The sequence below is a fragment of the Dermochelys coriacea genome, chromosome 1 (genome assembly GCF_009764565.3).
Source record: "Dermochelys coriacea isolate rDerCor1 chromosome 1, rDerCor1.pri.v4, whole genome shotgun sequence".
Lineage (NCBI taxonomy): Eukaryota > Metazoa > Chordata > Testudines > Dermochelyidae > Dermochelys > Dermochelys coriacea.
In genome coordinates this window covers 222,050,343-222,074,565 of record NC_050068.2, presented here as the reverse complement: position 1 = coordinate 222,074,565, position 24,223 = coordinate 222,050,343, and the positions used below count along the sequence as shown (strand labels likewise).

Genomic DNA, 24,223 nt, shown 5'->3' with positions numbered 1-24,223 from the left:
TGCTCTGCTTCAGGGAAACAACCTGCTGCTGCCTTTGGCCAATGGCAAATTACTTCCTCCTACATTTGCTAGCCAGTGCCACTGAAGGACAGAGTCAAGGTCCCACCCACTCCCACTCCTGCCCACATAGAGGAGGGAGGGCATAGGAGCCCTGCAATGCCTGCTCTTCCCTTCTCGCTGACGCTGGCAATCTGGGTAGCCCATACAGGGGATTAAGGTGCTAATTTATACCCTCTTAGTCCCCTGCACAGGCATGTTGGGTGAGCAACAATCTTGCCCTAAGTGATATTGCCCCTTTTGTTGAAGTGAACATAAATAAATGTGATGTTTGATCTCAGATCATTCCTGATCTTCACTGAAGCATGAAGCCTCCGTATCTCATGATACATATTTGTGGAATGGAAGGAAGGATTGTCCAGTGCTAGAACAGTAGTTTAGGATGCAGGTAACCCAACATCGATTCCCTGGTTGATGCAATTTGGACAAGTATCTCTGTGCCTCAGTTCCTCATCCATACAATGACAATAACAGCATTACCCTCTCTCGCAAGGATGTTGAGGGTAAATACATTGAAGCTTGTGAGGTGCTCAGACACTGTGGTGATGGGGACCATATAAGTACCATACATTATGATGTCTTCATCAGAAATACTTCACATCCTCATATGGCCTTGAATTTAAATGCAATTTTTATTTAACAAAACATTCCACTGAGGAGATTAGAGGGGAGATTTGGAATGTGTTGTTGAATACTTGGAAGAAGAGGTGTTCAAAGACAAACTGATGGGCTTTTACCAAACTGCACTCATGAAGTCCAAAGGAGGTGGAAGAAACATTGACATGGTGCTTGATTTTTTCAACCAGTCACAAGCTTGGATTTTCTTTCTGAGTGGAACAATCTTATAATCTTATAACATCCTCACACATCCCTGCAATACACATAAACATCTTAATCAAACAGTTCTGCCATACTTAATGCTCACAGATTAGCAAGAGCTGTGTCTGCTATACAACGAAACAGCAGGACTGTGGCAACTGGATTTGCTGGAAATTTGTGATAAAGCCAGTGTTAAGAAAAATGCATAAAAGGTCACTACTTAGCCTCAGTTTGAATATCTATTGAACATCACACAAGCACTTAGTAAAATGAAACATTCAGACTCTGTGAATGGCTGCCTTGTGGATTAATTTTCTACAAGACTAGAATGTAGAAGTCTGTGTCCCACATTGGAAAATCTTACTCATCTATTTTTATCTTGGCTAACGAAGCCTGCAAATGTTGTAGATGCTCTAGCATCATTTAAAAATGACTTTTGCTAGTGCTTGAAGAAGTCCTGAATGCTGCTAGGTTGAACTAGGTCATTTTCATACAGCTGCTGACAAGCAGAAACCATAGATGTGGATTAATATATGATCAGAGGTTTCAGAGTAGCAGCCGTGTTAGTCTGTATTCGCAAAAAGAAAAGGAGTACTTGTGGCACCTTAGAGACTAACAAATTTATTAGAGCATAAGCTTTCGAAGTGAGCTGTAGCTCACGAAAGCTTATGCTCTAATAAATTTGTTAGTCTCTAAGGTGCCACAAGTACTCCTTTTCTTTATATGATCAGAGTAATTATACAGCTGCCCTCAGGCACAAGCCACCTTCTAAACATAGAAACCCAGCAAACTTAGCTCTGGACTGTGCTGAGTTAATGTTCACACTTGTCTGTTTCTTAGTTTCAATAGTAGTTGTTCTGATAAATAGTATCACCCTTCTTATTCCCTCCCTGAGGGCCTGGAAACATTTGTAAGTGTTACTGTGTAGAATGGAGAAGGCACGGGCATGGATAACTTCAGGGATTTCTTTACTCTTCTGCAGGCCAGCAGACATGTCAATATGTGCACTCCTATAAAGCCAGGGCACATTTCTGCATGGCTGCAGGCTCTCTGCACTTTCCCTGCTGCTCCCTTTCTTAAAGGGACAATGAGCTTTTTGCACTGTCCAATTTTTAAAACTCTTGTGTCACATTTCCAGCCTCTCCCTGGGGAAAGATAGGTCGCTCTTCCCTTGTTACTTACAACACTTGAGGGTTTCTATAAGTGTATCTAATTGTCGTTTGTGCACATGGCATCACCCTTCACAAGGTGCCTTGAAGGGAACTGTCCACAACAGGATTAAGGGGGAGGATGATGTGAAGATGGAGAGGCAGACAGAAACTCATCCTGGAGGTTCCAAAGGAAAAAGCTATGGAAGCAAGCACATGGACAGAAGTCCATTGGACAGCAGGCTAATTTACATTTGAGTGTGGAGAGATCCTCAGTTCGCACAAGTCAGAGTAGCTCTATGGGAAGTCAGTGGAACCCATTTATGCCCATGGAGGTTTATTTCTTGTTTTAATCAACAGACCACAGCACCACAAAACCAGGATATTTTAGCATTCTAGATATGCCTTTTTACTGGTCTTACAATACTATGGAGATATACCTATCTCATAGAGCTGGAAGGGACCTTGAAAGGTCATCGCATCCAGTCCCCTGCCTTCATAGGAGGACCAAGTACCATTCCTTATTTTTGCCCAAGATCCCTAAATGGCCTCCTTAAGCATGCCAATGCTCAAACCACTGAGCTATCCCTCTCCCCAGATATGGTAATTGGTGTTTGTGTTGTTCAAATGCCTACTCCTGAAGTGAAGTCCAGGGAGGGGTAGTTTATATGTTTAGGTCAACAACACTAGAAGAGGAAGAGAAGAATGAACGCAGCTGAAACCAAAGGAAGGTGGTTTAGGTCAGCAGAGCCAGAGCATACTTACAGGTTTTTTTCACTGGCCTAGTCTGGAAGGTCTATTGTGAAAACTGAAATGGATGCTTCATCTACACAAGTGTCCAGGTTCTCTGTTAAGTCTCATCTTAAATATGGCACCTCTTACAGCACAGGGCTCCCTGCCTCCATATTGTGGTACTGGGAGAGTACCATGTTTGAAGGAAGGGTGTCACCTCCTGAGGCACCAGTTCCAGCCTCACATTAGGTTTTCCCTTCAGGGAGTTTCTCATTCAAGGAGGGAACTGAGTCTAGCCCTGCTTGCTTTGAGTGTAATTTCTGTCAGTGTAATTTGTAGAGTGAAGCTGGAGGATAAAATGTGCTAGAGAACTGATCTTATTAGCATCATCCTGAATGATGCATGCATGATTTGCCTTGTTGGTTTTGAAATAAAGTTAGGAACACTTGAAAAAACTGCAGGTTAAGCATGAACAGCACATGACTTTCCTTAAAGTACATGCTGGGGTACAATTCTCTACATAAAATGGAGGCATGAACACATTCAATCAATGCAAATTCAGCTAAGCTTTAAGAGGAGCAGGGGGTGCAGGAAATTCAGGCTTTACTGAGAAATATATGCACCCTCTGGAGTCTACACATGGCATGGTGAACATTACTTAGTCTAGCAACAATAAGCACCTTAATGTTTGCTTCTCCACACCTGTGCAGAGAACAGAGTAGTAAACACATTCTTTATGTTGCAGTAGCCCCTAAACACCCCAGTTGAGTTCAGAGCCCCTAGGCACTGCACACACACCTAGTGAGAGTCTTTGTTTCAGACCTTACAGTGTAAGTAAGAGACAAAGAGTGGAGAAAGGTAAATTGAGGCACAGGGGTGCTGTGACTTGCTGAAGGTCACACTGCAAGCTCATGCAAAGTAGAAATTAGAGTGCAAGTCTTCTGACAATCTAAGGCTCTAGCTAAAACTTTTTTTTTTTTTGGTACAGAACCTTTGCCAGCCTCCCACTCCCAACCTTAATGCAATGTTCAGAATGTACCTGCAGAAAAGGCTGAAAAATCATAAACTAAAGGTTCCATGGCAGTATTAGCTTTTCACCTTTGCACAGCTGCAGTATTTAAAATTTCTGTTTCTGTATGCTTCACTTACAATGGTTGTTGGAAGCAGCCACTATAATTAAGATTGAAAAATGGTTTCTATTATAACTTTGTTTTCAGATGGAAATATGAAATTTGGCACACAATAGACTAAACATGTTTTGGTAGGTTTGGGGAAAACACATAAAATTAAGTCATTGAGTAATCTGAGCATGCCTAGTGAGCATCTGACTGAGAAGCTTAGTGAAGCATTGTGACATCACTGCATGTTCTCTCTGTAAAGCCAGACATTAAGGCAGCTGCTCTGAGGCTACAGCCTGGACAGTTTGAATGAAGTGTCTCACTGACACAGCAGAATCCTTCCCTGCTGTCCTTAAAATGCTAATCATTTTAAAGGAATTTGTGCAATATTAATGTATTTAGGAAATAGTGTAATTAAAAGCTTCACTTTATACACATATGCACAAAAAGTAAAGAGTCAACATTCAACCTTGACTTGTCATTTCCTAATTTAAATGCTTGATTTTCCTCAGTGTACATTTAACCCCCCCCCCCAACAAAAAAACCAAAGCACTGTATAGCTAACATAGCAGAGTTGAAAATAACAGGGAAAGCCAAGCATTTTGCTTTTAATCTGACCCTTACTATGGTTGCAGAGTAGCAGCCGTGTTAGTCTGTATTCTCAAAAAGAAAAGGAGTACTTATGGCACCTTAGAGACTAACAAATTTATTAGAGCATAAGCTTTCGTGAGCTACAGCTCACTTCATCGGATGCATTTTTCCACCAAATGCATCCGATGAAGTGAGCTGTAGCTCACGAAAGCTTATGCTCTAATAAATTTGTTAGTCTCTAAGGTGCCACAAGTACTCCTTTTCTTTTTACTATGGTTGCCAACCCTTCTGGATTGTCCTGGAGTCTCCAGGAATTTGAGATTAATCTTTCTAATTAAAGAGTGTTATGTGATGAACCCTCCAGGAATATGTCCAACCAAAATTGGCAACCCCATTAAACACTGTCTTAATTTACCTTTTCGCATTTTACAGTAGAACCTTGCTAAACTCATCCCTTGTATCATTTTGGTGTGAGCGAGTTACAAGTGAATACAGCAGTTGCTACCACTTGAGTAGTTTGTTTTGTGATAGATGCCAGCTACTCGTGTGTGAATTATTGAATTTTTGTTAACAGTGAGTTAACACTTGAGATAAAGAGAGAAAAGCATCCAATGAAGTGAGCTGTAGCTCACGAAAGCTTATGTCAAATAAATGTATTAATCTCTAAGGTGCCACAAAGTACTCCTTTTCGTCATGGACAGAGCTGTTTGCCAAATATAACTCTGTGTGCTTTTAACTCACTGTGTTAAAATGAAGCATTTTCACTTTCAAAGAGCCACTCCTCAGGTGTGAGAGGCGGAAAAGACTGGAAATTCTTTGGTCAGAGACTGTTTTTTTGTTATGTTTGTACACTACCTAGCACATAGGAGCCCCCATCATGGGCTAGGACCCCTAGGCACTGTAATAGTAATAGGTTCCACCCAAAGGGTGACCTTGACACACTTACATTAAACTGAAAGAAGGTGCTTAGCTTTATGCTACCCATTTAATGTTAATTATTGCAGTGCTGTAATAATACTAATAGGTCAGATTGCCTCTCACTGCCAGCTATTCTCCCTTCACCATGTCACCCTTATCAAGAAAGGGGTGAGGGGAAAAAGGGATGAGGTGCAGGTTTCTCCAAGCAGAAACTGGTGCAGGGTCAGTCTCCAAACCTTCTGTGCGCTGACAACATGATTTAATGGAGGGCGTGTGCATGTGGGCAAGTTTAAGAACCTAATTACTCCGCATTTCAGGTCTTAATCTTTATTAAGTATCAAATTGTCTTCAACATAAATTACATCCTGATTATGATGAGTTTCAAGGAACCAGACAGCCATTTAAGGACAAATTGTTTTATGTACAATATCTTTGACTTTGGTCTAACAAATATAGTACCCTTTACCACTGGATTTTTTTTAAATCTTTATAAACATAAAAAGCAATAAGTAAAACATCAGTACCAAATAAAGCATTAAAAAGGTAACAAATATATAATTTTAGAAATGCTTTAAGAATGCTAAAGTTAATAACAGACGACATTTCTAGAGTGCAGAGATCTTCTTCATTATATCCTTTAAACCATTTCTCTGGTTCTGCGGATAGCACAGCAGAGGATCATACTGAAGATCATGCCAAAGATCTGGAAAAGGAAAGCAGACTCAATTAGAATACATTGTAAGATCAGCTTTCAGGTGATGCAGGGCTCCTAAAAACATAAGTGTGGGTGCTCTTGCTCCCCCTGGCCTAGAGGCCAAGTTACTTCCACAGTGCGTGTTCTTTTTCACAGCTATTTATTCCCTACACACCTCTCCCCTATAAGAGCCCTCCCATACCCCCCCCATTATAAAAGCCACCACCATGACCTCTCTTCGATCTTAAGGGCAAGGGAAGGCACAAAAGCACTCTCTCCTGAGAGAAGCAGCCGTGTTAGTCTGTATTCGCAAAAAGAAAAGGAGTACCGGTGGCACCTTAGAGACTAACAAATTTATTAGAGCATAAGCTTTCGTGAGCTACAGCTCACTTCATCGGATGCATTTGGTGGAAAAAACAGAGGAGAGATTTATATATACACACACACACACACACACACACAGAGAACATGAAACAATGGGTTTATCATACACACTGTAAGGAGAGTGATCACTTAAGATAAGCCATCACCAGCAGCAGGGGGGGGAAAAGGAGGAAAACCTTTCATGGTGACAAGCAAGGTAGGCTAATTCCAGCAGTTAACAAGAATATCAGAGGAACAGTGGGGGGTGGGGTGGGAGGGAGAAATACCAGGGGGAAATAGTTTTACTTTGTGTAATGACTCATCCATTCCCAGTCTCTACTCAAGCCTAAGTTAATTGTATCCAGTTTGCAAATTAATTCCAATTCAGCAGTCTCTCGTTGGAGTCTGTTTTTGAAGCTTTTTTGTTGAAGGATAGCCACTCTTAGGTCTGTGATCGAGTGACCAGAGAGATTGAAGTGTTCTCCAACTGGTTTTTGAATGTTATAATTCTTGACGTCTGATTTGTGTCCATTCATTCTTTTACGTAGAGACCGTCCAGTTTGGCCAATGTACATGGCAGAGGGGCATTGCTGGCACATGATGGCATATATCACATTGGTAGATGCGCAGGTGAACAAGCCTCTGATAGTGTGGCTGATGTGATTAGGCCCTATGATGGTATCCCCTGAATAGATATGTGGACAGAGTTGGCAACGGGCTTTGTTGCAAGGATAGGTTCCTGGGTTAGTGGTTCTGTTGTGTGGTGTGTGTTTGCTGGTGAGTATTTGCTTCAGATTGGGGGGCTGTCTGTAAGCAAGGACTGGTCTGTCTCCCAAGATCTGTGAGAGTGATGGCTCGTCTTTCAGGATAGGTTGTAGATCCTTGATGATGCGTTGGAGAGGTTTTAGGTGGGGGCTGAAGGTGATGGCTAGTGGCGCATCTACCAATGTGATATATGCCATCATGTGCCAGCAATGCCCCTCTGCCATGTACATTGGCCAAACTGGACAGTCTCTACGTAAAAGAATGAATGGACACAAATCAGACGTCAAGAATTATAACATTCAAAACCAGTTGGAGAACACTTCAATCTCTCTGGTCACTCGATCACAGACCTAAGAGTGGCTATCCTTCAACAAAAAAGCTTCAAAAACAGACTCCAACGAGAGACTGCTGAATTGGAATTAATTTGCAAACTGGATACAATTAACTTAGGCTTGAATAGAGACTGGGAATGGATGAGTCATTACACAAAGTAAAACTATTTCCCCCTGGTATTTCTCCCTCCCACCCCACCCCCCACTGTTCCTCTGATATTCTTGTTAACTGCTGGAATTAGCCTACCTTGCTTGTCACCATGAAAGGTTTTCCTCCTTTCCCCCCCCTGCTGCTGGTGATGGCTTATCTTAAGTGATCACTCTCCTTACAGTGTGTATGATAAACCCATTGTTTCATGTTCTCTGTGTGTGTGTGTGTATATAAATCTCTCCTCTGTTTTTTCCACCAAATGCATCCGATGAAGTGAGCTGTAGCTCACGAAAGCTTATGCTCTAATAAATTTGTTAGTCTCTAAGGTGCCACCGGTACTCCTTTTCTTTCTCCTGAGAGAGGAGCAGATAGCCCTCCACACGCTGCTGCCCAAGAGTGAGGTGGGGAACTTTTTACAGAGGGCACCTCAGGTTATCAGGTTGTGCATTGTTCAGCTACGCTAGGAAGTGCTGACTTTCCACCAGTTTCTTTGGAGACAGCATGCAGGATTTTAGTGAGTTATTAAAAACAGTTGTTCTTAATACAGCTTAGTCTCATTCTCTGCCTGGCACAAATTTCCAAGTGCCTGAGCACTATATTATCCACGAGAGGAGGCAAGATACTCTAACTTCAAACTAATTTTCTTAACCCAGTTTTCTTGATGTGACTGGCTGGGTAAACAGCTAGCAAGGAAGAAGGGGAACATATTAGTATCAATCAGACTTTTCTCTGGGATGGAGTGGGAGAGGAAAAAGATGCAGTTATATTATAGTCAAAGTATCAGTCTTCAATTAAACCTTTCAAGTAACACACAATAAAGGGAAAACGTACACCATTTTTGCTCTTGGCTCACAATTCCAGGGTCCCTAGCAGAGTATTTAGAGTGAAAAACAAAGTTCCAAAGCATACCTGTAAATACCATTTGCTCAGATGGCAGACTACATAGTTTAAATCAATATAAGGCACACTCTGTTGTATTGCAATCATAGAGGCAGGATTGTTCTTCGTGACATTTTTGTGTGAGGAAAGATGAGAGGATTAGATCCTCAGTGTAAGGTATCAGATCAGTAGAAAAAGCACATCTTAATTTGAGAAGGCCGTCAATTTCCCCATCAGATTCAATTGACTGAAAGGATCAAGAAACTTACCATTACCACAGCGATACCAATGCCAACTGCTCCAATCACATTCAATTTAGAATTAAAGACGTTCTCAATGGCTGCAGGGCATGACTGAAAAGAAGAAGAAAAAAAAAGGATGGGGAGCTTATCTTAAATATTGTTTTACATATGTGCAGTTTTGGTTTACAAAATTATGTGGTACTCTGAGCAGCACTATACCTTGACCTGATCAGACAGCACATGCTGAACCTAATCCAAACTACAACAGAAGCAAATATTTATCTCCTGAAACTGGTCTGCAAAGAACGGTGGGAAAGGGGAGGTGGGTTGCCTTTAAAAATGGATGCACAATTCTCCCCCTGCCTCCTTGCTTCTCTTGTACACTACAACTTTCAGGTCTTTTCTACCCTAAAAGAAAAAGGCCGTGTCTAGGGTAGGCTTTTCCCACACTAGAATTTCCAGTCACTATTGCCAATGATTTAGCAACAATGGTGGAAGTACTAGTGTATACACGTTACCAGCAGCTGCTAGCTTTTTAGCTGCCAAATTGCCAAACCCTGCTTGGAGCAGCCCTATACAACATAGTTGTTAATACTCTAGTGGCTGACTTGTGCTAGCACTTGAACTGTTACTACAGTTTTAAAATAAGTAAGTGTCTTGTGTATACAGCTCATAACTGGAGAATTAGTGAAACTGTGACATCACAAGTGACTGAAAACCAAGCAACTGTGGTCTCATCTGTATTCAGAGTTGCACCTAACTAAATGGGTTGTTTAAAACTAGTTAAACCACTGCAAAGCCCTGTGCGGATCCTATGCAATGAGCTAAAGCACTGTTTTGTTTCAAAATTTAGGATTCAAAGCTCATTTCCCACAGTGGTTAGCCCTGTTTTAGCCAAAAGTTTTGTTGAACTAAGGAAGCAGGGTTTCTGTAATGACTTAATACAAAAAAACACACAGGAATAGGTCATTAGCTTACTCCAAAGGCTCTACCAAGACATCCAGTGGACTGCTGTTAGTTTAGCTCAGTGGTTCTCAACCTATTTACCATTGTGGACTGCATACGCGTGTTATGTGGGCTGCATCCAATACTACCTGTATGGCCCTGAGGATGAGACATGGGACACGGCTATGTGCGGACTAGGCCGCAAGCAGGCCACAGTTTGAGAACCACTGGTTTTGACCTGTTTGGCACAGGTTACCCTGCCAGGAGTTATGCCCTCACCAGCATAGCTCTCAGGTTATAGGGAAGTCTTACCCTCCAAATTAAACTTCAGATATTTAACACCATTGTAAAGTCAGTCTTACAATATGGTGCTGAAATTTGGAGACTTAAGACCTTACTAATCTAAACTCCAAGTTTTCATAAAAAGCTACCTTAGACAAATCCTCAATATCCGATGGCCAGAAAATAAAATAAATATATTAAAAAAAAATAAAAAAAATCACACATTAAGAACACTATTAGAGAACGAAACAGAAATGGAGAAGACAGGAAATGACCAAATGAAAATGGAAATGGCTAAGATATTCATGGAGGAAACAGCTGATCATAAGAAAGGCATTAATCTGAAACCCCCAGGACAAGATGGGGATGAGGTGGGCCATGGATAACATGGAAACACACAACAGAAAAGCTACCAAAAATGACACTGGAAGAAGCTAAGACTGCAGCAGGAAACTGGCAAAGATGGAAGTCAATGGTGAAGGCCCTATGTTCCGCATGGAATACAGAGGCATGAGAAAAAGAGGCCTGAAATTTTAACTGCCATTAAAAAAAAAAAAATTATTGGAGAAGGTTGCACTTAGATGCTTTCTTTCTCCCTATTTGAGGTACATAAAAATAACTGTATAATCTATACTATTAGTGGTAACAGGCATCATGTCACTAGAACATGTGCTAGCACAGGGAGCCGAATGTTTAAAATAAATAAGATTCAAAATTCTACCATTTATCTGGTCTTCCCACTCCCTTATCCCCAGCAACCCTTGAACACTCCCCTGTAGCCCTCTGAATTCCAGCTGACTCACACAAGCATCACGGGCTCTTAAGCAGAGATGTGAGGGCACGTGAAGCTGCTAGTCCTTACAGAGCATTCCAAGTTGTGGTTCTAATTAGTATTGCTTCACCTTGTGGGATACCACATGCCTGCAGTAACCCAAACAAACAATGGATGGAATGCAGTAGCACCTAGAGGATACAAGTGCCACAAAAAGACAGCAGCACAGGTTTATAGCTGCATCAGCTAAATTGAAGGCGTTGGTAGAATTCATGTTAATCATGAAGGAAATGTGGTTGATGTACAATACTGTATCTGCACACCCGAGAGCCTAATGCTGACTTTACTTGAAAAGTTAATGCATCTTAGTGCCCATAAATATGTGGATTAAAAGCTGTGAGAAGGAATTTCAGTGGCAGCGTAGAGAGTAGTTTTGGTTTCCTTTAAAAGATGAGAGAATTTGTTGGAATGATGGGAAGGATAAAAGGCTGAGTTGTCCAGAAGGATGCTACAGCGATCTGTATTAACCTCAATTGCTGTGACACCTTGACAACAGGATTTCATGGGGTAGGCAGAGCTGAAGAGCACTTGCTCCATATCATGTGCTCACCTAGAGGAAGCCCACCAATTTCCTCCAAGGATAGTGCTGTTTTCCCCCCCCTCATTAAATTAAGACCTGCAGTTTCATTTTCACATGCTCTGTTCATCCCAGCTGCAGAGCTACGGCTGCAAAGCCACAGTGCAGCATTGCTGCAGACCCTTTGAGGAAGGGGCATGGAGCAGGAAGAGGAAAAAGGGTTGTGAAGACCTGAACACGAGTATGCAGACGCTCTGGGTGAAATCATGGCCCACTGAAGTCAGTGGCACAATTCCCATGTCCCAATGAATTGAATTCCCAATTCAATGTGAATACGACTCAAGTTGCACAGGCATGTGATCATGATTTTCTTTTGGTTCTTAGGCGGCTGCATGCTTTGCATTTCCAGACTGGTAGTATAGCCCCGCCCCCGCCCGCCCGCCCGCAGTGGCTCTGCATCCTGGATATTTAACAAACAAACAAACCAAACAAAACAAAAACAAACAAAACAACCACCACCCTGGGGGGGAGGGAGAAGGAGGGCGTCTTCCCAGAGAAGGGGATTATCTAGCCCATAGTTCATTATTCAGAAGTGTGCTTCTCTAGTCTGTTCCCTGTCAAATGTAGGTGTAATGGCATGGAACCACTATACGCAATGAGTTCAGTCTTCAGTTACCTGTACTGAAAGTGTCTCAAATCCTTCCTTCTTAGGGCAGGTGTCTGAGAACAGCTGATCAAAAATTCCTGTGGGACCACAACAGTTTAACTACAAGAGAAAATAGAAAAAAGTAAAATCTTTAGGAACCTTGATATTTTAGATTTTAATCTAAAACAAGCAGCAAGACGGGTTACTTTATACTGGTATACACAAATATCAGATAGAGTTTCAAAATATTTAAGTTACATCAGTCAGTTTGACTGTGCCACTAACAGTTTTATTTTAAAATAATGTCTTTGTTAGCATTACATTAAGAGTGAGAATTTGAATAAGTCAGGAAGTAAAGAGTTCTTTTAATAGTAAAAGTGATTGCATTTTTGTCATGTAGCACATATGTAACAGTTTTGATAACAGTTTATGTTATAAAATGACACAACATTGCTACAGGAACCGTAGTTTCCAAACTTCTGTTTACATTCTCAATTTAAAAAAAAAAAAAAAAAAAAAAAAAAAAAAAAAAAAAAGGATTTCTTTACATCTACCCCACACCCAGAAGAGCAGAAGTATCTGACTAAATCCTGTGTACAGTTTGCTATGGATATTATCTAATGAAGTCAGAGGCGCTTGTTCAACAATCTAGTTGGCTTGTGCAGTTCCACATTTGTGCAAAGATGGCATCACACTGTTTACACATGCTGTTTCATAGCAACATGGGTATGCGTTTAATGTATCAGAATTACTACATTGTACCCAAAACTAATATGCATCTTAAAAGTCAGCAAAAATTGAAGACGTGTACTGAAAGCTAATCTTGTCAACGAAAACTTGGTCTATTTTCCCCCCCAGTCTTAGCAGATAAACTTCCATTGAGGATCAGTGACAAATGAAGTTTTAGACTAAAGATGTCTGAACAGTTTGTTTACAAAAATAAATCTCTTAAATGGGGATGGCTCAAACTCAAAAACACCCATGAATTTGGGCCAAGACCAAGTATGTGAGACATTCTAAATTCCAGACCCAAAAGGAAAAGTTTTCAGATGTTCAGGAGCTCACAAAAAGTAGGGACTGTTCGAGCAAAGACCTTTTTAAACTTTAACTGTATAATCTTTGTCACCATGACCATTATTAGAGACTAAAAAACAAAACAAAAACCAAACACATTGTGTGGGTACTTAATAGTTTTCCCCCTCAAACTGCCATCTTTCTGTAGACTGAAATTGCCAAAACTGAAGGCTTTGAAGGCATAATTAAGAGATGATGTTTCACTTCATTCTTAAATGTATTATGCCTGACTTCTTAAAAACAGACATCTTGCACATTTAAAAGAAATAAGTGTGACCATATACTTACCGCATGTTGAAATGCTTTCAGGGTTTCTCTAGCTGCTGGCTGATTCCTCTTATCATAGGTTTCCTTGTAAAATTTCTGTACTTCATCAATAATCTACAAAAACAGCGCAAAGCTATAACACTGTTTTACCTTGACTTATGTTACTTATAGTAAACTTCTTCAGGACAAAAAATAATTAAACCAGCTATTTTACAGTTTATATGTTCCATCCTAGGAAGAGGTAATCACCTTCCATTTCCAAAGAAGTTAGCATCATAGGTCTCTAAAAATATGCATGAGCCTTAGAACAACAAGGAGATAGCAAAAGGAGGAGTTGAGAAGAGAGGTATAGCAGGATAAGGGTTACAACAGTGAAAGATGGTTATGGACACATCATACTAGTACTTCCAACTTGTGGTTTTGTTTCTGCTCGGATACTTGACAACGAGTAAGAAGATACCAGCTTTATAGTGTCCCTCTAAATCTTGAAGGAATCTGATGGGGATGAAAACTAAGACTTCATCCATTGGATACATGAGAGCAAATGTTTACTTATCTAGCCTTGTTTTAGCAATGGACAAGTTTCCCTGTTGTACAAGAAGAGGAAAAACAAGGGAGGCTACCAATTCAGACATCTCCTTAGATGCTTAAATTTTTGGGCCCCGATCCTGCCACATACGTGTTTGCTTAGCTTTGTGCATTTGAGTTGTCCATTGAAGTTAATTGGACGATTCACATGCCTAAAGAGTATGTCTACACAACCTGAGGCAGCAAGCCTTTGAGCCTGGGTCAATAGACTTGGGTTAGCAGGGCTCACGCTTGTGTGCTAAAAATAGCTGTGTAGATGTTGTGGCTTGGGTTGGAACTTGGGCTCTGAAGCCTAGGGAGGGGGATGGACTTCACAGCCTGAGCCACAACTTAAAAGCACTGACTACATAGCTACTTTTAGAGTGCCAGCACGACCTTCGCTAGCCAACGTCTGTTGACCTGGGCTGGGAGACTTGCTCCTGTAGATGTACCCTAAGTGTTTGCAGGATTGGGGCTGAAGTCAATTACTATACAGTGCCTTAATTGTAGTAAAACAGAACCTTGCTAATTTGGTCCAATGCCTGGGAATCTCCTCCAGAGATTTTCAAAAGTTTAAAGAGCATGGATGATGCATTAAGATATACTCTGTATATTAGTTTTTAGATTATAGTAGATTGTAGTACATAATAGGGACTTTCAGTACAGAAAGTATGATTTGGGGCTTGTCTATACAGGGAGATTTACCAGCCAAATACAATAGATTATACTTTTACATTTATACTAGTATAGCTGCCTGTGTGGACACACGCTTATTCTGGAATAAGAAAAGTGTCCACACAGGGAATTATAAAAGGCATCATGCTACTGATAAATTTCTCCATGTAGACATTCCCATAGTCTTTGTTGAGAACTGGGGAGAGACTGCGTAGTTGTGGGGAAGTGTAAGGGTTAAGAAAATTCTCCTGTATCATGGAGACATTTAAAAAAATTTGACCCATTATACCTCTTGCATCTTTGGGAAAGATATTTTGTGTTTACATGCCAGTGAAACAATTATTTGTCTTTTGCGTTGTCCTATTAATTGTGTGATCTTAAAATAGCTGAACATGTTTTCAGTTCTTGAGGAAGTTTTCAGTGCCAAGAGCTTGCAATAGTCAAAAACCTACCGTCTCTTTATTTGCAAATCCCCAGATGGCAACAGCTACTTCAATGGCAAAAATTACGAGAAGGAAGGTAAAGAACTAGAAGAGAAGAGAGATTTATGTCATTAAATCAAGGTGTTTATTGTGAGTACTTTGTAAGGAGTAGTTTTTTCAAATTAGTTGACTTAAAATCCTAATCATCATCTCTAAAGTACAATTACTATAATCATATCAAATCATGTGACATTTCAATTGGTAAATCATGAAGCATTTCCTGGATTAAAGAAATAGCCTCCCCATACATATGGCATTTAGTTTGAGAGAAAGAAGAGGAAATACAACTAGACTTTGTTCCTAGAGGTTTTCATTTTGGGATGTGGTACTACTTAAAGCCAGCTCCAGGATCTTTACTTCAGAAATTAAGTGGTGATGGAGTGGTGGATTTAAGTAGTGATGGAGATAGGTTTTACACCTTTAAGCTGGCTCTGCAATATGAATGGAAGAGTAGTAAGGATTATGGCAGAGGGAGACTTTAGAAGCAACACGTGTGTACTGAATGAAAGAAGCCAGTCACGTGTTTTGGTCACTCCTGAACTATGAAAACTGAACTAATGGCGTATTGTCATTGCTTTAAATTCTATTGTTTTGTGGAGCAGTTACAAGATGCCGAGGTCAGCCAGAAGTGTGAAAAGTCCACACCCCTGAGAGAAGCAGTTAAGCCAACATAGCCCTAGTTGTAGACAGCGCTACGTCGATAGAATTCTTCCACTGATTTAGCTGCTGCCTGTCAGGGAGGTGGATTAACCTCAGCAATGTGAGAACCCCTCCACCCATAGCTGTAGAATCTACACTGAAGTGCTACAGAGGTGCAGCTGCAGTGCTGCATGTGTACCGCTGTAGTGTAGACACAGCCTAAAAGCTGGTCTACACTTTAGACTTATATTGGCATAGCTATATACACCATCGGTGTGAAAAAAACCACACCCGACCCACACAGCTATGCTAACAAAACCCTCAAGCAGATGCAGCTATGTTGACAGAAGAGTGCTTCTGTCAGCATAAACAATGTTGTATGGGGAGTTTGTGTCCCTACACAATGGCAGCAAAATTCCTTCTATCAGTGTACATTGTGTCTATGCCAGCACAGGCTCTAATGTCCTTCTTCTCTCACAAGTGTTCTCTCCCAATTTCTGTCACCACCGCTGCTCTAAGACCCATCAACTCAGATCATTTTAGGCAATAAAAGTTGCACTATGGGATGTTTAGTGACCTAAAGAAGTCAGGAGCTTTGCACTGCGTCTCACACAAAGGAAGTCTGCGTGTTTAACTAACTTCCAGGGAGAATCAAATTGCTGCTAGCATTTAAAAGCATTAAAGAAAGGGGTGGAGGGAGGAGTTAAAAATATCAGAAATCCAACACGCATCACTTGAAAGAGTCTTCCGGAAATGAATTTCTTCCTTGAACACAGCAAATGATGAGTTGTTCTTTCTCCCAGCTGTAATGGCAGCCTGTGCTGATATGCAGTTAATCTTGTGAAGATTTACAGAAGACTTTATGCACAGCTATTTAATTGTGAGACATGGAGAGGCTGATAGGATGTACTGGTTTTGTATATAGGTGAGTAATGCTGTCCTCCCATAATTCACTCAGAGAGAGTGGTACCTATGACTACTGGTAACTATAGCAGTTCTTCTGTTGGCTCATATGGTCAAGGCCTGTGCTTCTGAAGGTGAAAACCAAGGTTCTAGTGCCATGTGTGCAATTTATATAAATGGTCTATTATCGGCATCACATGTATTGGTTATACGGTATTCAGAATAAAATGCATAATAGTGCTATTACTGGCACGGTCCATCAGTTCTGCATTCAGGCATCCCTCGTCTTTTAACTCTTGAATGTTGCAGCACATAATATTTTAGCTTGTTTTGTCTCAACAGAATATGCTTGATGGGGAATAAAGCAAGATTTGACTTCAAATGCTGGTCATTTCAATTTCGTATTAGGTTAATAAATCTATATTACAAGAGAAGTAAAGCTTCAAAACAAGTGATAACTGGAGTGGAATAGAGCTAGAATCTACTGCCTGTTATTCTTATTGCATATGCCTGGCATTCCCACTCTCGCCTTATTAAAATGCTTGAAGGTTCCATTTGCAGAATACATCCCAGCCCAAGATCAAATGTTACAGTAAACAAAACACACTTACCAAGCCAAGCATGCACTGCGACTCTTGCACCGCACCACAACATCCCAAGAAACCAACTAACATCATGAGTGCGCCAGCTCCAATTAGAATGTAAACCCCTGGGGGAGGGGGGGAGTAAAGAGAAAACAATGCTGGTGAAGTACTCACCAATAAGGGATTGTAAGATTGCAGTTAGTTTTTAATAGATTCCTCAGGGCAATAGCATTTGTAAGTAATTGCCTTTGCCATGGTTTAAGTTACTATGGTTGACATTTTCAAAGCAATGCAGGGGATTAATTCTTTAGAGCGAATGCGTCTGAACATGCAGCAAAAAGGTAATGAAGAAACAAATGTTTCTGTTCAAAGAAGCAATAAGACGGGTAACCCCTCTGCCACCTCTTCCACAAGTCATTAAGCCCAGAGTTTCCTTGGGACACATTGTTAATAGGTAGGCTTGGCGAGATTCAATATAAAAATAGATGGGTGTCAGTAAATATTGATTTTAGCCGACATGCCAAAAATCAGTGAAAAAATATCCATCTGGCATGAGTACAGCCTGCCCCTCGCCCCATGCGTACAGCCCCCCTCCCCCCTTGTTGAGCATCACTGGCCACACAGCAGTGCAGAGAGAGCCCTCTGCAGCTCCGCTATCGCAGGAGAGTGCAAGGGGGCTGTGGCAGTGGAGCTGCAGAGGGCTTCCTGCATGGCTACAGGGCCCATGGCACTGGTCCCTGCAGGTACAAGATATAGGGACGGCTGCCGCCCTGGTGGGGCAGAGCGGAGACCTCCACCAGGGCAGCGAGGGGAAGCCACCCTGCTGCTGAATGGCTCCATCCCCGGGCAAGGGCATCCTTACAGCCAGGGGCTTGTCGTCCTCCTTCCCACGGGCCTGGCCTGGGGTCTTGGCTCCGCCTAACCAGGATCTACCTTGCACCTGCGTGTCTTGGGCTCCTTGGCCACACATGATGTCCCCATGCAGCCATGCCCTGACCACCCCCACAACTGTAAAAGTAAAGATATGCATCCGATGAAGTGAGCTGTAGCTCACGAAAGCTTATGCTCTAATAAATTTATTAAAGGTGCCACAAGTACTCCTTTTCTTTTTGTGAATACAGACTAACACGGCTGCTACTCTGAAACCAGTAAAGATAATACTTTTTATTTTTAATTAATTGCTACAAACAAACAAACAAACCCAAATCTAATTCTGCCAAGCCTATTACTAGGCAAGGGGCAGAGAACATCTCATCCCAGGATCACGTTTCCAAACCCGTATCGGGAAAACTTGGAATTATGCCAGAACCAAATCTTGCAAATTATTCTTTGTAGAATCATGGGCTGTGCTGCAATTGTTCTGACTGGAAGCAGATGAGGTTAACAACCTATGATTTGCTCTAACCTAGGGTTTACTGGCTCCACAAGAATGTGGGTGGAAGGAAAAAGGAGTCATGGCTATCTGGTATAGAGCTTAAGAGCTGGTTTTCCTTTTTAAACGAACGAGTGCCTTTTGGAATCCTCTAGGCACATAAGCATAACAAAAACTACAGTTTAGCTAGCTAAACTGGCATTCTCTACAACCACAGCAAATTCAGCCTCCTCTGCCTTTTAAAAAGAAGAAGGGGGAGAAAAAGTTTCAGCCACCCCCACACAAGAATCAAGTGACTGAGTAAATTGACTATGGTGCTCTCTTTGACTTAGGAAGTGACTACCTGAAAGGGGTGGAGATTAGCCTGTCCTAGAGCAGGAGACCTTTCAGTAAAGGCTCTGTACTCCCAGACCCTGATACGCAGTACAAAACCTGGAAATTGTCAGCATGAGTACCATGGCTGATCAACTACTGCAACTTAATATTAATAATCAATGCTCAGTCTAAAATATGCGCATTTTATATATATTTGCGCACAGAAAACTTTGGAGCTGTCCTACAAGTTTTCTGGATGTGAACTGACAGACCAAACATATATAGATAAAGTTGGTTGAAACTTGAATTTCCATTCTGCAGGAGATTGACATTTCAAAAAGTTTCCTCTCATCCTAAATTGGGATGGGGGGGCAGGGGGAGTCAAATTTTTCTGCAAAACAAAAAGTTTCTGAAAATATTGAAGTTTGACAAAAGTGAAATGCTGTTTTGACTTTTATTATAAAAAAAGTCAAAACGAACCACTTTGACCTTATTGAAGCAAAACTAAATATTTTTTCATCGATGATTGCAATTAAGTTGATATGTTCCTGTGAAATAATTTGATTTTGTCAAATCAGAATTTTCCAGTGGAGTGTTTTTCCATCAGAAAATCGTCAACTTGCTCTACAGACATAGAAGTAGCAGATTTTCCTCATAGACATAATGAAACAAGTAGCAGACAGCTGTTTAGGTGTAGTGCTCATGAAAAAAGCAGAACAAATTCTAAAGAGCTGATGCACACAAGCCCAAGTGAACTTTAGCATTTTATCTGAAGCAGCTTAAGCCCTCGGAGAGCCTGTTTACATGACTTGCGCAGCAGAGCCTTGCTGAGATGATTTCTAGAGCGGGGAAAATATTGAAAGGAGGATTAAAGGTGGAAATCTAACACCATCTTTGAGAGGAATTCAGGAAGCAATCATAGGACTAGTATATCCTTGAAGAGATAATGCAATACCAGTCACTAGGGCAACTGGAGTCACTTCCACCAGTGGATTCATAGGCCAGAAGGGACCACTGATCATATAGTCTGACCTCCTGTGTTACACAGACCATAGAACTTCCTCAAAATAATTCCTAGAATTTTTTTTTTAAAAGGAAAAAACAGAAAGAACCCACACCACCACTTAATCTTGATTTCAAAATGGGTAGTGATGGAGAATTTATCATGACCCTTGTTAAATTATTCTAAGGGTTGATTATCCTCACTATCAAAAATTTACACCTTATTTCCAGTCTGAATTTGTCTAGGTTGTACTTCCAGCCTTGGATCATGTTATATCTGTCTTTGCTACACTGAAGAGCTCATTATTGGATACATATAGGCTGTAATCAAGTCATCCCCTAACCTTCTCTTTGGAGAACAAAAATGATTAAGGGTATGAAACAGCTTCCCTGTGAGGAGAGATTAGTAAGACTGGGACATTTCATCTTGGAAGAGAGACTACCAAGAGAGGATAAAGAACTAGGGGTCACTAAATGAAATAAGCAGGCAGCAGGTTTAAAAACAAACAAAAGGAAGTATATCTTCACACAACGGACAGTCAACCTGTGGAACTCTTTGCCAGAGGATGTTGTGAAGGTCAAGACTATAACAGGGTTCAAAAAGAACTAGATAAATTCATGGAGGATAGGTCCATCAACAGCTATTAGCCAGGCTGGGCAGGGATGGAGTCCCTGGCGTCTGTTTGCCTGAAGCTGGGAAATGGGCAACAGGGGATGGATCGCTTGATGATTACCTGTTTCTGTTCATTCCCTTTGAAGCATCTGGCTTTGGCCACTGTCGGAAGACAGGATACTGGGCTAGATGGATTTCGGTCTGACCGAGCATGGCCGTTCTTATGTTAATAAACTAAACTAAAGAGATTGAGTTCTTTGATTCTATCACTATAAAGCAGTGGTTCTCAAACTTGGGTCGGGACCCGAAAGGGATCACCAGGGTTGGCTTAGACTTGCTGGGGCCTAGGTCTGAAACCTGAACTCCACTGCCCATGGCCAAAGCCAAAGTCTGAGGGCTTCAGCCCTGGGTGGTGGGGCTCAGGTCGCAGGCCCCCTGCCTGGGGCTGAAGCCCTTGAGCTTTGATCTCCCTGTCCAGAATGGTGAGTTTCGGGCTTTGCCCCCTCCTTCCACCCCTAGGGCTGTGGGGCTCAGACAGGCTCAGGCTTCAGTCCCTGCTCCTGGGGTTGTGAAGTAATTTTTGTTGTCAGAAGGGAGTCGTAGTGCAATGAAGTTTGAGAATCCCTCCTATAAGGATAAGATTAGGTCATGGATTCCATGACTTCCAGAGACCTCTGACATTTTGCGCCTCACCCCTACAGGGGGGTCCTGGACTCTGAGACCCCATGGGACGGTGGGGGATGACTGAAACCCGAGGGTGGAGGAGGAAGCCACCACCCATCAGCTCTCTCCCCGATTATTTTTAGTTAAAGTCAAAGGCAGGTCGCAAGCTTCCATGAATTTGTGTTTCACCGTGACTTGTCTGTGACTTACTAAAAATAACCTTGACAAAGTCTTAACTATAAGCCAAATTTTCCAATCCTTTAATCATTCTTTTGACTCTTCTCTGAACCCTCTCTAAATTTATCAACATCCTTCTTGAACTGTGGGCACCAGAACTGGCCACAGTATTCCCGTAGAAGCCAGACCAGTGCCAAATCTAGTGGTAAAAGAATCTCACTACTCCTACTCAAGATTCCTCTGTTTATGCATCCCAGAATTGCATTAACTCTCTCTTGGCCACAGCGTTTCATTGGAAACTCATGTTCAGCTGATTATCCACCATGACTTCCAAATCTTTTTCAGAATCACTGCTTCCCAGGGCAGAGTCTCCATTCATGTAATTTTGGCCTACATCTTTTGTTCCTAGAAGTACACATTTACATTTAGTGATATTAAAATCTATATTGTTTGTCCCCAGTTTACCAAGCGATTCAAAAAGGTTAACCTTATACCTGAGGGAATAAAACGTCACAAAGAGTGATACAGAAGGAGCTTTCAGCAGATTGAATACTCTAACTAGCTAGTTCTAGCCCCCTATCCCCTTGGTGAATCCACAGGGAATACAATTTTGAATAGAGGAATTTGGGACTCTTCCTACTGGTAGATGCAAGATGGTACTTCAGCTCCCTTCACGCCAGCGTGTAAAGGATAGGATGCAAACTCTTGGATGCAATGAATCGGTGCGCTTATGAACAAGTCCCCCAGGTTCTACGGAGGCTGCCTCATTTGAATATGTGCCAAGGCTACCAAACATATTACTGCATCAATGAGGCCCAATGTGCACAACCATGATCCTTGCTGAGACTTTCTGGTTCTGGAGCATCTTCTGTCCCAAATCATGATGTCCTGGGGTTTGAAAGCTTTGACGTGAGCCTGGTCTACCAAGATTCATACATACTCCTGTTGCCTCTAAGTTCAGACTTTGGGAGCTTTGTAATAACTTTTATTGCATTGTAATTTTTTCAAGTCACTGCACAAATAGTAACTCAGTTTAGAATGAAGCTCTAGTGACTCTCACACCCTGCTGGAGATATAGGCCAGTTCTTGGATCCCTTCCAAGGGACTGTCCTTCATCAGCCAGTCCTCCACACAGGGAAACACATGCTCTATTTCATCAAGTCTAGAGAGGTCTCTAGGACTGCTAAGCATAGCATAAGCACAGACACACCCATCTCTAATGCCAGCCAAAGAGGCAAAACTGATCTATTAGTGCTCTTCTTCTATGGGATATCTTAGATCTCCATTGCATGCTAAACCAGCGTGTGCGTGTAGGCATCCACATGGTACAAAGTACCCTGAAAGAGAGGTGTGCTTATTCTAGACTCACCAGATTTACCTAAACATCTTAAAATCTCAGACAACAATTGAGTATTGCACTTTGGCAAGTTGTTGTGAAGGTTAAAGAAGACAGAGCCCATTATCAGAAAGTTCTTGGTACAAAGGGAATTTATGGTACTCAAATACTTTACTTCACCGCTTACCAGTATAGAAGTTTGAGTTGTTGGATTCCATATCAAAGATACTTTTTGTCTGCGTATCAAACCGAAGCCATAGTCCAATTGCAAGGACGGCAGTTCCTAAAAGCTGTAGGAGTAAAGAGAAATGTTGTTAAAGAAATGAGTATTATGCTGTTATAAATGTAGATGAGGATGATAATTTTACATATTTTTAGACTAATATTATTATTATTATTATGATGATGATGGAGAAGGAGGACATTGCCTTGTCATTTATTTTCCAGAACTATTTATTTTCATTTTGGCGTATTTATGATTCAAGTTGGTCATGTATTAGTCTCCAGCTTTGTACATATCCTGCAGAGTATTTCACAAGTTTTATTACACCATAATTTACAGATCAAGCTGAATGTCACTCTTGTTCCATACTGAAGACATGTTACATTTTGGACTGTGTCAACTTGTTGTGTTATCCCTTATCCCTGAACCCCACACTGCTTTACAGAGGTCCTATTGTAATCAGGTTGAATACTGAAGCATACTGATGTTTTCACACTGAAGACAACGTTGTAATATGCTGAGGACAATGCTTTGTAGGCAGTTTTATTTCTTCCTATATGAATACCCACTAGTAATTTCAGTGAATTAAGGGACTAGCCAGATTTATGTCATGTGATGTTTTATGTTTCTGGCACAGTGGTAAAAATAAAAAAACCTCTTCATATGGACTGATGAGCTCATCAGTCCAAGTCTGCCCAGCATAAAGCAGAAGCTACGCTGCTTTGAACCCATCATGTGCCAGCAATGCCCCTCTGCCATGTACATTGGCCAAACTGGACAGTCTCTACGTAAAAGAATGAATGGACACAAATCAGACGTCAAGAATTATAACATTCAAAAACCAGTTGGAGAACACTTCAATCTCTCTGGTCACTCAATTACAGACCTAAAATTGGCAATACTTCAACAAAAAAAGCTTCAAAAACAGACTCCAACCAGAGACTGCTGAATTGGAATTAATTTGCAAACTGGATACAATTAACTTAGGCTTGAATAGAGACTGGGAATGGATGAGTCATTACACAAAGTAAAACTATTTCCCCATGGTATTTCTCCCTCCCACCCCACCCCCCACTGTTCCTCTGATATTCTTGTTGACTGCTGGAATTAGCCTACCTTGCTTGTCACCATGAAAGGTTTTCCTCCTTTCTCTCCCCCCCCCCCGCCGCTGTTGGTGATGGCTTATCTTAAGTGATCACTCTCCTTACAGTGTGTATGATAAACCCATTGTTTCATGTTCTGTGTGTGTGTGTGTGTGTGTGTGTGTATAAATCTCTCCTCTGTTTTTTCCACCAAATGC

General features: G+C 41.4%; 1 protein-coding gene across 1 annotated transcript in view; it reads right to left on the bottom strand.

The window, feature by feature from the left end:
* Positions 1-5,694: 5,694 nt before the first annotated feature.
* CD9 (CD9 molecule) overlaps positions 5,695-24,223 on the bottom strand; it is a 36,572-nt gene continuing 18,043 nt past the window's right edge. Inside the window, exons 2-8 of the mRNA XM_038386300.2 lie at positions 22,888-22,990; positions 17,250-17,347; positions 15,067-15,141; positions 13,394-13,486; positions 12,062-12,151; positions 8,837-8,920; positions 5,695-6,086 (exon numbers count right to left, since the gene is read on the bottom strand). Of these exons, the coding sequence (XP_038242228.1) occupies positions 6,021-6,086; positions 8,837-8,920; positions 12,062-12,151; positions 13,394-13,486; positions 15,067-15,141; positions 17,250-17,347; positions 22,888-22,990 (609 nt within the window). The 3' untranslated portion in view covers positions 5,695-6,020. The remainder of the gene's footprint in view (positions 6,087-8,836; positions 8,921-12,061; positions 12,152-13,393; positions 13,487-15,066; positions 15,142-17,249; positions 17,348-22,887; positions 22,991-24,223) is intronic.